Below are 12,047 nucleotides of genomic sequence, written 5' to 3' on the forward strand. Positions count from 1 at the left end.
TGCTTTTCTAAGTTCATATGTTGTAAGCTTAGTGCATTAATTTTCCATCTTTTCCAATGTAGTGTTTTTAAAGATTAAATTTCCCTCCACAACAATTTGCATCTCTAGACATTTGATGTTTGTGTTCAATTCCCAAATGATGAAAAAAATGTTTTTAATTTATTTATTTTACAGAGGGGGAGGGAGAGAGAGAAAGAAAGAGAGGGAAACATCAGTGTGTGGTTGCTTTTTACATGCACCCCCAACTGGGGACCCACCCACACCCCAGGCATGCGCCCTAACTGGGAATCAAATCAGCAACCCCTTGGTTCTCAGGCTGGCACTCCATCCACTGAGCCATACTGGCTAAAGCAGAATTTTATGTGAATTTTATTTGAAATGTATGGAGATTATTTTCCCATAAATTTTAAAATTTTACTAACTTAAATTGCATGGTGGTCAGAGAACAGTGTTTATTTTACTTATCCTCTGAAAGTACATAGTATATTATGAATGTTTCATGTGTATTTGAGAATAATGAGTATTCTTTAACTATTACAGGCAGTATTGTTAGGTTCATTATAAGTCTTGTTAGCAGTGTTTTGTTCAAGTCTTACATATCTGTAGCAATTTTTTGTCCTTACAAAGTATCAGTAATTGAGAGGATTATGGTATTCTCCCATGATCATTGTGGGTTTTTCTATTTCTAGTTGTATTCCTTTTAGCTCTTACTCTCCAAAAATTAAGGCTGTGTTGTTAGATGCCTAGATGTTTAATGTTTTCTGCCTTCTTGGCAAGTTACATTTTTTCATCTTCACGTAGTTACTTTTTTTACCAGTTAATTCTTACGGTGTGAATCTTTGTCTTTAATATAGCTACTCATATGGAGATTGAGGGGTATTAATATTTTTCTTTTTTTCTCCCACCCTTTTAACCATTCTGTGTGTTTTTATGTCTTATATTCAAAATATGGTCAGAATTTTTCCAAGTACAGATCATATTCTATTACATAACTGATGAATTCACTTGTCTTATATTATTCTGATTGTTTAGCTAATAAACTTACGTTTTGCAAGATTTTTTGTATTGAATTGGTGATTTTATAAAAATTCTATTTTTCCCTATATTGTTTTGAAAGTATACATTCTTTTTTTTTTAGTGATTTCTCTTAAAATATATTAAACAGCTATCTGATAGAAGTTCTTTTGGTGAGCTCTTTTGATTGTTCATTTTTTTTATTTATCAGTGCCTTTTTTTATTTTTGAAATACATGTTGAGTACACATTTCTGTTTTATCTTCTCAGTAATTTGAAGATGCTCTAATGTATTCTGGTTTACATTTTTGATATTGGGAAGTTTGTGGTGCATCTATTTCTGGTTCCTGTTCAAGTTGTAAAAGGGAGTGTCTTTATATGTTAGGTCTTTAAGATTACTTTCTGGATATTCCCACAATCTGTGAGTTTTCACTGTATGTCATTTCTCTTTTGTAGTCATGAGTTTTCATTATAATCAGATGAAGCACTTTTGTCTATTTTTTATAACTTTTGGGGGGGGTCATTGTCTCTTGTTTTAACTCGTTTCTGATTTTTATGTTTTGCTGTTTTTTCCTCTTTAGTTGCCTTTCCCCACCTTCCTGGATCTGCTCCTTCATGGCCTAGTCTTGTGGACACCAGCAAGCAGTGGGACTATTATTCAAGAAGAGAGAAGGAGCGAGACAGAGACCGGGACCGGGAGCGGGACCGAGATCGTGATCGGGACCGAGAAAGAGAGCGCACCAGAGAGAGGGAGCGGGAGCGAGACCACAGCCCCACACCGAGTGTTTTCAACAGGTGCGTGGAGTGGGTAGGAGTCTGTGTGCCCCTGTTGGCACTTAATGTGCATGTTAGAATTTGTGCTTGATAAGGGGGTGGAAAGTCCGGTTCAGTTGGGAAAGGATTATTTGAAAGAGTATGTAGGATAGCCATTTAAAAGCCTTGAGGCTGTTTAATTCATAGAGGTTCTCATTACCTAAAGCAACAGTCTTCAAATCTGTTCACTCCTCCCTTAAAAGAATTTTGAAAATTTTGTATCCCTTCATATATCTTTGCATCTAAAATTTTCATGTTAAATGTAAATAGTTGACAATGTATAGTTTCCAGTGTATTATAAACATGACAGTTTTAGAATAAAATTACCAGTCTTTTAAGTATGTGCAGTGGGCTAAAAACTTTATAGTGATTTACTAAACATCCATTTTTTAAAAAGTGCATAAACAGGCTTTCTTTAACAGATGAAAATTATACATTTCTTTTTGTGGTCAAATTCTTATTTCTGAATTACTTCCCCCAAAGAATTTTATTCTAATGTAAAATACTTTTATTCCTAAGAAGGTTTTTTTAAACTGATCAACTTGTCAGCCTTTCCTGCAACGTACTTATGTGAGTTAAAATGCATAAAAAATGTAATTATTTAAAACATTTTGTCATGGTTTTAATTATCATCAATTTTATATGTAATGTAAATTCTGAAACTAATTTAATAGCATACCTTCCTTAATGTGATTGTGGAGCTTTTGCCTATCCCTAATTAATATATCTGTAAATGATTATTATTGTTGTTAGGAAAAAACACTTTGCTACTAAAATATATTTCTTTTTTAGAGAATATATATATATATATAGTTGTAAGTGCTGAGAAACCTTTTTCATATAAAATATGTGAGAATCAATAGAATTTTGTTGTAGCTCCATCACTCAATTATTTGAGCTCCTGAAAATTTAGTGATGTACCAAGAGTACATGGTTAGCAAACCTAGCATCAAAGTCATTTTAAGGGTCTATCGGCTCATGATTTGATTTTCTTGGGAGGGTAGAATTGGAAACCACCTGCTTTGTAAAACTACTGGTTACTCCGTGTAATTGTTTCCTGGGACTACTATAAAAACGCACCACAAACTAGTAACCAAGAACAGAAATTTACTCTGAGCTCTAGAGGCTAGAAGTCTGATATCATCCAAATGTCAGTAGGGTTAGTTCCTTTTTGTACACTCTGAGGGAGAATCTGTTCCATGCCTATCTCTTAGCTTCTGGTGGTGGTTAGCAGTCCTTGGTGTTCTTTGGCTTATAGTTGTATCACTTTCATCTCTCTCTTGTCTTCACATGGCATTCACCTTTCTGTATCTGTGTCCAAATTTCCCTCTTACGGGACTACAGTCATTGAATTTGGATGCATCCTAATCCAGTATGACCTCATCTTAACTCGACATCTGTAAAGACCCTGTTTCCAAATAAGGTTACATTCATAAGTCATTCACCTTCCTGCATTTTATCCCCAGTTCTCTTGCTGCATATCCTAGCTACACAGAACTAGTTGCTGTTCTGGGAATTCCCTCATAGTTTCATACTTCTGTGCTCATAGTTTCATACTTCCTGTGCTCTTGTCGTTTCTTAACCTCTCTGCCTCACAAACTTCTATTCATTTCTTGAGGTCTAGCTCCCATTTGTCTTCTGTGAGCTCCTTTGCTCCTGAAACATTCACATGTTTCCTAAGCACTTTATGTATTTTCTTTAGCATGTCTTCCTTAGTTAGCCTCTTTAAGAGCATCGGCCACCATTTTTCATTCTGTAACCTCAGCACTTTGTGCAGTAATGCCTGGCACATAATGAATATGTCAGCAAATAAAATGACTAACATATTTCAGGGGAGGAAGATGAATACACTAGAGAAAAAACAATTTTGAATATTATTGGTAAAACCTTTAAGCTAGAAAGATTTTTAAATGAATAAAAATCTGTTTTTATCACAATCAAAGCTTTAATTTGGGCATCTTTCTTAAAACATACGTGTAGATATCATCACAATGTAGGATGAAATAAGTTAAAAATAACTTTTATACTATTTTTGTGGGTGAGATAAATAAATGTAATATATATACATAGACAGTTTTCTGATTTTGCTGGATGAGAGGAAGCACTAAATACATCAGATCAATTCAGGATGTGAGCACATGCTTGATTCAAGCAGCATTTATTTTGTTAGTTATTGTCATCTAATCATAGACTTCTTAATCCAAAAGGTCCTTAGAGATTATCTATTCTAATTTTTACTTATTAGATGAGGAAATGGAAGCATAAAGAAATATAAGGCAATAGTAGAGCCTTACTATCTACTGGAAATGTGGTTGAGGTTTTATTTAAAATCTCTACTCTTCAAATCAGGTAGTTTAAGAATTGTTTTCTCATTTTCCTTATTATTCTCTAAACACTTGATTTCCTTTCCCCCATGTCTTTGAGGAGAAGGGAGTAGCAATTCCTTCTTTTATTAATGAAATTAACATTTTCTAAGTCTCTGTTATGTACCAGGCACAAAGCTGTATGCTTAAGGATACAGAATTATTCATGCACTGCCCTTTCTGATGTAACCATATAGTATTGTCAAGGTGACTAGGACTTGTTAGTAGTTTAAAACTTTTCCTAAAGCAATGTCCAATAAGAAACTGATGAACAGGATTTATTGATCTTTTTTCTTCCTATAGTTCCTAATAATATGACTTATATTTTGTAGGCACTTGATAGATTTTTATTCACTAGGTTAATTAATGCATGATACATATGTGTATGTGTGAGTGTATGTTTTGTGTTCACGTAATAGGACATATGCTGTCAACTTTAGCCACGAAGGTCGGTATGATTCCTTTAAGTTCAAAAGCATTACTTTCCAGAAAGTTGAGTTCTTTCTAATGTATAAACACTTGAGATAGCACTGCTATCTCTAGAATGTCCATACTTAAAAGTTAAGGAGCTTAACGTGAAACCTAATAGGACAGATGACTAAATGTAATGGCTTTGCTAGAGCTCATAAATTTTCTTTGAATGAATATAATACAAGGTTTATAGAATGTTGGAGGCTAAATTCTTTCATTCAAACACACATACACAAATGCTACTTAATTTTTATTGGAACTAAGGTATTAATAATTAAACCACAGTTAATTTTTAGGTTGCTATGCTGTAGGGCATCAGAAGTCGTTGTTTATCTAAATCTAACTAAAACTTGAAGGTCATAGAGGCAAAAGGTACTGGAATTTTGTGTTGTTCTGAATTATCCCAGGAATAAAGTGTTCTTTGGAAAATCCAAGTGAAGCGTAAGTGCAGGCCATTTTTTTTAAATTTTTGAAGACATTTTAGCAATATGGCATGTAGTATGTGTTGTGTTATAAATTATAGGGTCATTGTTCTGAAAATTACAGACCAGTTTCAACATACAGTCTATAGGCCACTTAATTGTGGGCCAGATTGAAGTCTGTCTGTTCTGGGTATTTGAGTGAAGTCTAATGATTTCCAGGCCCAGAGAACTTTGTGCTGTAGCTGCTTATCAAAGGGCTAGAGAAGGAGGGGCTTTAGATTTTGTGCATGAGACCAAATATTCTATCATCTGTAGTAAGGTTCCCATCCGATCATTGCCTTCAGAATCTTAAAAGGCCTCAAAAACATAAGAATTGGTGTTAAGGCAAGGTTACAAAAGATGAATTATGAGATAATTTATTTTAGTGTAAACCCATTTGGAATCATTACAAAGCCTTATTTTTTAAGAGGGTAATATTAATGATATTTGTCCTGGTGTGTGCTAGTTTATTATGCTTCCGAAATCTTAATTACAGCATCAGAAATGTTAATTGCAGTGTCAGGCACCATTACGAAAAAGGTACTGCTTCTGAAAAATTTAGCATTAAATTTACTGAAGATGGTGAACCTGCATGTCAGCTACCTTTTATTAAGGGCCCTCTCTGTACCAGGCACTTTATAAATGTTTCTGTCAGTTCTTCAACAGCTCTGCAAAAGGTTGTTGCCAGTTTTTCAGGTAAGAAAACTGAGGTCTGGAGAGGTTAGGTCCCTTACCCGGGGTCACACACTTAGTAAGTAGTAGAACTAGGATGTGATCCTGGGCCCACTCTGCCTGTACTCTCCACTACTCCACACTGTCTGTCCTGGCACATTGTCTTTCAGGTGACTTGCTTCCACCTTCCAAATACAAAGTATGTATTTGTGGTTAGAAAAATAGTGTGAATGTAAACATATGTGCACACACACAAATGTGCGTGTGTGTGTGTGTACATTTTATTTTAATGAAATGTTTTTAACTGTAGTGTATTGAAGCAGTAATACCTTGGTCAGCAATATGACTTGCATTAGATGTAGTACTACTGAGTCATTTCTGTTGCTAGGAGACCACAGGATGATTTCTTCTTTTTATATGGCTTATACTTTCACCTGATTCTATTTTCTGTTACTCCCCCTCAGATTCCTCAGCCCTTCGATGCTCCAGACCACTTAATTTAATAATTTGTATTAAACATATATTTCTAGAATCCAAGGCTCTTCAGAACACAGTGCTCTAAAAGATATTTTCATTCTGAATTTACTGACATTAAGTTGTAGAAAGTATTGACTTCTATGCTGAACAAAATGCAAAAATATGAGACTTAAAGGATTGGGAGAAAGGGGGAATGTACCTTTGGTGAAGGTACATGAAAAGAGGGGACAGGGTTAGGGAGGTGAGGGAGACTACTAGCCTTGGTCCCAGTTTTACAAGTCCATTCTCTCAAAACTCAGAAGGTGGAGGTGCAGCTGAAGCTTATACATTTGAAGTTATTGGCCACATGAAGTGGCCCTTCTCACCACATACGTACAGTATTAAGTAACTGGGATGTCAGAATGCAAGTGTGTCCACAGGCAACTTTTTGAGTGGATATGGTAGAAGTTGCTTTGATGTCCCTCTGTTCTTCATTTCTGTGCCTCTTTATTAGATGAATATACTCTTTACGTGATTGAAAACTTAAGAACTTTTATCTGCTTCCTACTGTGTAATGTAGCCAGTGTGAGCCAAATATTTTAAATACATTTTCAGAATCTTAACTATGTACCCAGTATTTACAAGTAATACAGGATTTTGGTTGAATATCTGAAATATACAAACATGCTTTTTTAATTCTAAAAGGAGTAAGAGAAAGCTAATTAAAATTTAAATCATTTACAGCTCCCAAGTTTTGAAGAAAACAGCAGTTTTCTAAAATTTCTATCCCATAACAATTGTGAAAACACGGAACAAAATTGATCCCTTAACAGGATGTGTAATTACATATTTTGTGTTCTTGTATGAGCTTTAGTACTAATTAGGGAATGGCATCATTATTTCTCTCTCAGTTCAATGACTATTCTGTATCTATATCTCTTTAAGATGCTAATATGGGGGCTTCTGGTTTGAACTCAAGTCACATCTTTTACCGTTTGCAGTCATTAAGTATTAACAGTCCAGTTGTCAAGATCAGTTGTTTCTGTTCCGATTTCAGTGACGAGGAACGTTACAGATACCGGGAGTATGCAGACAGAAGCTATGAGCGTCACAGAGCAAGTCGAGAGAAAGAAGAACGGCATCGAGAGAGACGGCACAGAGAGAAGGAGGAAACTAGACATAAGTCATCTCGAAGGTTTGCTCTTTAATAAAATAGTGAAATACTTTGAAACTGACAAATTTATTTGACTTCAGGAAGTAAAAGCAAAGGTTTTCCAGTAAACAGTAGAGCATATGTATTCCTAATTAGAAGATTAAGAATAATGTTTAATAAGTTGATTCCTTATAGGTTTCAACACAGATTTTTAAATGTAACAAGACTGTGTGTAATACCAGTAAACCAAAATGAGCATGGAATATAAAATAATATATGAGAAAATTAGGCTTTCTACATTATCTTGTTAGGAGGAGGGAGTTTGGCATATGAACCAGTCTTTAATAGTAAATATTAAAGCAGTATTTTAATTAAACAAAATTCAGGGCATTAAATATTAATGCCTATTATTTGCCTAAAATAAATCCTAGTAAGTATTTCTGAAAACTTTAGTGCTTCAACTTTTCGTTTGTAATTTTTCTTTCAAAATAAAATATATGGGCCCTGGAAATAATATTGGCGAAGGTGAGCCTATAAAGTAAATACAATCTCAGCATAAAAGTCACAAAAAACTGATAACTGCCTAAAATGTGTTTTGAGAAAAAGAACCTGTGAAATTTTTTGATGCCCTGCATTGAGGATTTACCTAGACAAAGTGGATGGATTTTTGTCACCACTTGTGTACCTACACATTTTTAAGAACAAACCTTATGTCTTTTTCAGTAATAGTAGACGTCGCCATGAAAGTGAAGAAGGAGACAGTCACAGGAGACACAAGCACAAAAAATCTAAAAGAAGCAAAGAAGGAAAAGAAGCCGGCAGCGAGCCTGCTCCTGAGCAGGAGAGCACCGAGGCTGCACCCGCAGAATAGGCATGGTATATAACCCTTTGTGAATATTAGTGCCAGAAATAGATACTGCAGATCTCGTTTATTTTTCTGGATAATGTTTAAGAAATTTACCTTTAATCTTCTGTTAGTATAAAAACTTTTTTCCAAAATAAAAGAGTGAATTTTTCATGTTAAGTTAAAAATCTTTGTTTTGTAATATTTAAAAAATAATACAGCAATGACTTTATATCCAAGAAGGTAATGTGAATGACTCACTCAGCAGGGAATTTAAAGAGCTGTGTTTAGCTTTGTATATACCAATACCTGATAAAAGTCAAGGTTCCATCTTGGCCATAGTGAGTTAATCAAATGCTAGTCTCTCGAGGTTTCACCGCAAAGGCATCCAAGGGCACCTCCTGCGTCTTAATTATCATTACTGCTGTGGCACCGATGCTTGGCGTGTTACAGAACCCATGCAGCCTTGACAGCGTAACTTTTTAATAGCAAGTATCAGTGTCTAAATTGGGGGTTCGTGGCAAAATTAAATGGGGAACTTTTATATCCAAAATAAGAAAATCTAAGGGTCTTTGGGTGGCCTCTAGGAAATAACTTATCCCAAGTGTTGTTTTTAGCAGGCACAGGGCCACCCATCGCCGTCTGTATGAACCAGGGCCCAGCTGGTTTGGCCTTTCCTGCTGCTTTTCCCAAGGCTCCTTGGTTGAGCAACATGAAGGTTTTTTACAGTTACTAACTATATTGTGACTAAAGTGATAAGAGCTTTAGTTATTTCCTGTTAAATTTAAGAAAAAACAAGTTTATAATTCTTTGAGCATTTTCAGGGGTTAACACTTAGAAAGTAGTTGTCAGTGATGGTAATGACATGGTTCCGAAAGAATTACTAGGATCTTTTAGACAGCAGTAACAAATGAATTTAGTGTCACATACTTAAAGACACCTATAATTTTTTAAAAATGTTTATTTCTCATTTGATGAACATTTTTCGGCAATGAACTTTTAAAATCCTCTGGGTGTAAATTATTTTAAAACACCCAGAGTGTATCCTTGTGGACCTCAGCATATACCAGATTTTTAACTTAGTTGTATGATTTGAATTCATTGGGGGCATACAAATCATTTCAGCTATTTAAGAGCTTTTTATTAAATAGAAAAATATAAAGTTTAGTGATGCAAAATCCTCCACGCTGAATAAAAACTATTAGTAATGTTTCGTTTGGAGAATTATATTTTCTGAGGTGTCATTGGCTTCCATTACATCATATATTTGCTGACATTAAAGTTCACATTTTTTCAGTGTATCCTTTAAATACAAAAATTGACCAGATAAATACATTGTTTAAACTTAATTGTGATTTTCTGTTTTTCTATGACCCATGGTTCTATAAAAAAGTGCCAGGCCAAGAAACAATGGTCAGAGTGATCTTTCCTTTAAGCTCTTTCAGCATCCTCGCCAAGCAGGCATGTATCATTCCTGATGTGCTTCTGCCGTTCACAGCAAGAAGAATGTCGCCACATCTAAAACCAAGTACAAAAAGCAAGGTACATGATTACCGTTTTGATCCACAGCTGAAGTTAATTCGAGTTTATTTGATGGCCCTAATTCTTGCTACATCTATTTTAATTACATTATTTCTCACCAAGATTTTTTTTCTGTCCCTCCTCACTTAAATTCTGTAAACTCTACCCACTCAGTTTGCCTTCAGAAGGGCTGCCAAAAACGAAAGAAGTTGCTGTGTGGGACCAAGTAACTATAATCATTTTGGATTTCTTAGACTGAATGCTACGTAAATAAATGTGTTTAATTTCTTACCAGTAAAAAGGGTATAATAAATACATGCCTATTTCAAGTTGGGCCAAGCTTTTATATGTATAATAAGGTATTTTTTTGTTAAATAGTTCTTGTCATTACCTAATTCTTCCATCATTGTATGCTGGTGTTCCTTCAACAATGGATTTGATAAAAAAAGGTTTGTTCCCATTGTATTCTTCGTAACCTCCTACAATGCAAAAGCCCAGACTTCCAGCTGTGTTTCTTCGTAATATAACATCTTTACAGTTGTACAGGTACCTGAAATAGAATTTAATCTAGTCAGTATATAAGCACAGTTAACTTGAACTCAGAGTTAATAATTCCCATTCCTTCTATTGGCATTATTTTTTAGGGTAAATAGCACTGGATGGCCCTGACTCAAAATTATGTCATAGCCGATTGATTGAACTTCCATTTTTCATCACTAAACACCCTTTTAAAAATCACACCATCTATCATGTTTTGCTTATATGTCTGCTGGGAAAGGTAATCATATTTTTGGGTTGAAGATTTAATGTTTCAATTTATACTAAACAAAGTTGAATATACATAAATCCTAACTAGTGAACCAAATTCAAGCATACTTATGTCATTTTTATTTACCTGTATACCTGTAGATAAAATTGTTCATGAAGGCAAAATTCTTTGAGTAAATGATTAATTTCAGTGAAAAATATTAAACCTACCCTAATTAATGCATTTGTTGAAAATCTGACTTTTGAAAAATATTAGTTTATATGTAGTTCTACATATTTAATTAAGGTTATAAAGACATGCAGGCATTAAGTGAATGGAAATTGTACATTTAAAGATTATAAGAATGATTTATGTAGGAGGAGAGAAAACTGGCAGTAAATGGAATAGCAAGTTATAGAAGGACTGGGAGACAGAGAGACTGCAGGTGTTTGTAAATGAGTAGAATCCTCAGCTAAAATAGAAGTGGAGATTTGAAGAAGCTCTTTTACTATTCAGTGGCGATTGGGTCAGTGTTAACGTAGGTGCAGGCTACAAGCAAACTACTACAGTTACAATAAAGGTTGTATGTCAGAAGCTGGATTTGACTCTAAAATCCCCCAGTCCAGAAACTAATTGGAAAGAAAATTAACATGTTCATTTAAAAAATCAACATACTGTTTATAAGCTGTACCTTAAAATATTAACTGATTTTTGAAAAACCAATAAAATGTCTCTTGTTAAATGTTTTATTAAGTCACAACGTTGGTCAGTAACATTTTTTTAAACTCTGAATTTACTTGTGAGCTTCATCCTATTCTGAATATATTATAGGACAAATCAAAGATTTGGCAAAGTATAAAGAATAGCAAGGAGCTTGGTAATTTTTCCAAATAAGAAATTATGGTTACCTCAAAAATAATTTAAGCTCTGTTGAAGGGAGTTAAATATGGTGTTAAAAAGTGTGGTGAAGTCTTCAGCTGCTCTGGAAAGTATACGTGTTTTTGTTCACTAGTTGTTCCTTCGAGGGCTTTCAACTCGTTTCTTCAGCCTACTTCTCACTTGACCTCAGTATTTCCCTGAGCCCCTACATTGCCAAAATGTGGTTCTCAACTTATGGTGCTTTTCAGTGTCCAGAGGTAAAAAATATATATTATTATCATAATAGTAAGATATTCTTTGCCTTTCACTCTTTTTTTTTATGTGCGCGCAGTGGCATTTCTCCAGAGAGCATGTGACAGGTGATCTGGCAACAGAGTACAGATATCATCTGTTGAGCCAAACATTAAAGAGGTTTGCAAAAATACACAGTGCTAATCTAGGGGTTGGGTAGGAAAGATCCACCTTACCAACCTGGGTGCATGACCCAGGCCAGCAGGTAGCCGTGGGTGGATTCCAGGTGTGGAGTAGCAGTGGGCAGACCCACTGAGGGCTGGCCACGGTCACACATTCACGCACAGATAAACCGGCGAAGGAGAGAGCAGTGAGACAGACTGCGCAGGCCCCAGTGGTGGGAAGCAGCAGAGGGGACCACT

General features: G+C 35.0%; 2 protein-coding genes across 27 annotated transcripts in view; one reads left to right on the forward strand and one right to left on the reverse strand.

The window, feature by feature from the left end:
• FIP1L1 (factor interacting with PAPOLA and CPSF1) overlaps positions 1-8,273 on the forward strand; it is a 79,891-nt gene extending 71,618 nt beyond the window's left edge. For all 25 annotated transcript variants that reach the window (XM_053654927.1, XM_053654917.1, XM_053654919.1 and 22 more), the window contains 3 exons: positions 1,595-1,808; positions 7,307-7,444; positions 8,126-8,273. In XM_053654927.1, coding sequence (XP_053510902.1) covers positions 1,595-1,808; positions 7,307-7,444; positions 8,126-8,273 — 500 coding nt within the window. The remainder of the gene's footprint in view (positions 1-1,594; positions 1,809-7,306; positions 7,445-8,125) is intronic.
• Positions 8,274-9,628: 1,355 nt separating this feature from the next.
• Positions 9,629-12,047, reverse strand: part of LNX1 (ligand of numb-protein X 1) — a 105,877-nt gene continuing 103,458 nt past the window's right edge. For both annotated transcript variants that reach the window (XM_037152154.2, XM_037152155.2), the window contains 2 exons: positions 10,159-10,317; positions 9,629-9,764 (listed from right to left, as the gene is read on the reverse strand). In XM_037152154.2, the coding sequence (XP_037008049.2) occupies positions 9,629-9,764; positions 10,159-10,317 (295 nt within the window). The remainder of the gene's footprint in view (positions 9,765-10,158; positions 10,318-12,047) is intronic.

The sequence above is a fragment of the Artibeus jamaicensis genome, unplaced genomic scaffold (assembly GCF_021234435.1).
Source record: "Artibeus jamaicensis isolate MK-2021 breed Jamaican fruit bat unplaced genomic scaffold, CSHL_Jam_final contig_889, whole genome shotgun sequence".
In the NCBI taxonomy this organism is placed as follows: domain Eukaryota; kingdom Metazoa; phylum Chordata; class Mammalia; order Chiroptera; family Phyllostomidae; genus Artibeus; species Artibeus jamaicensis.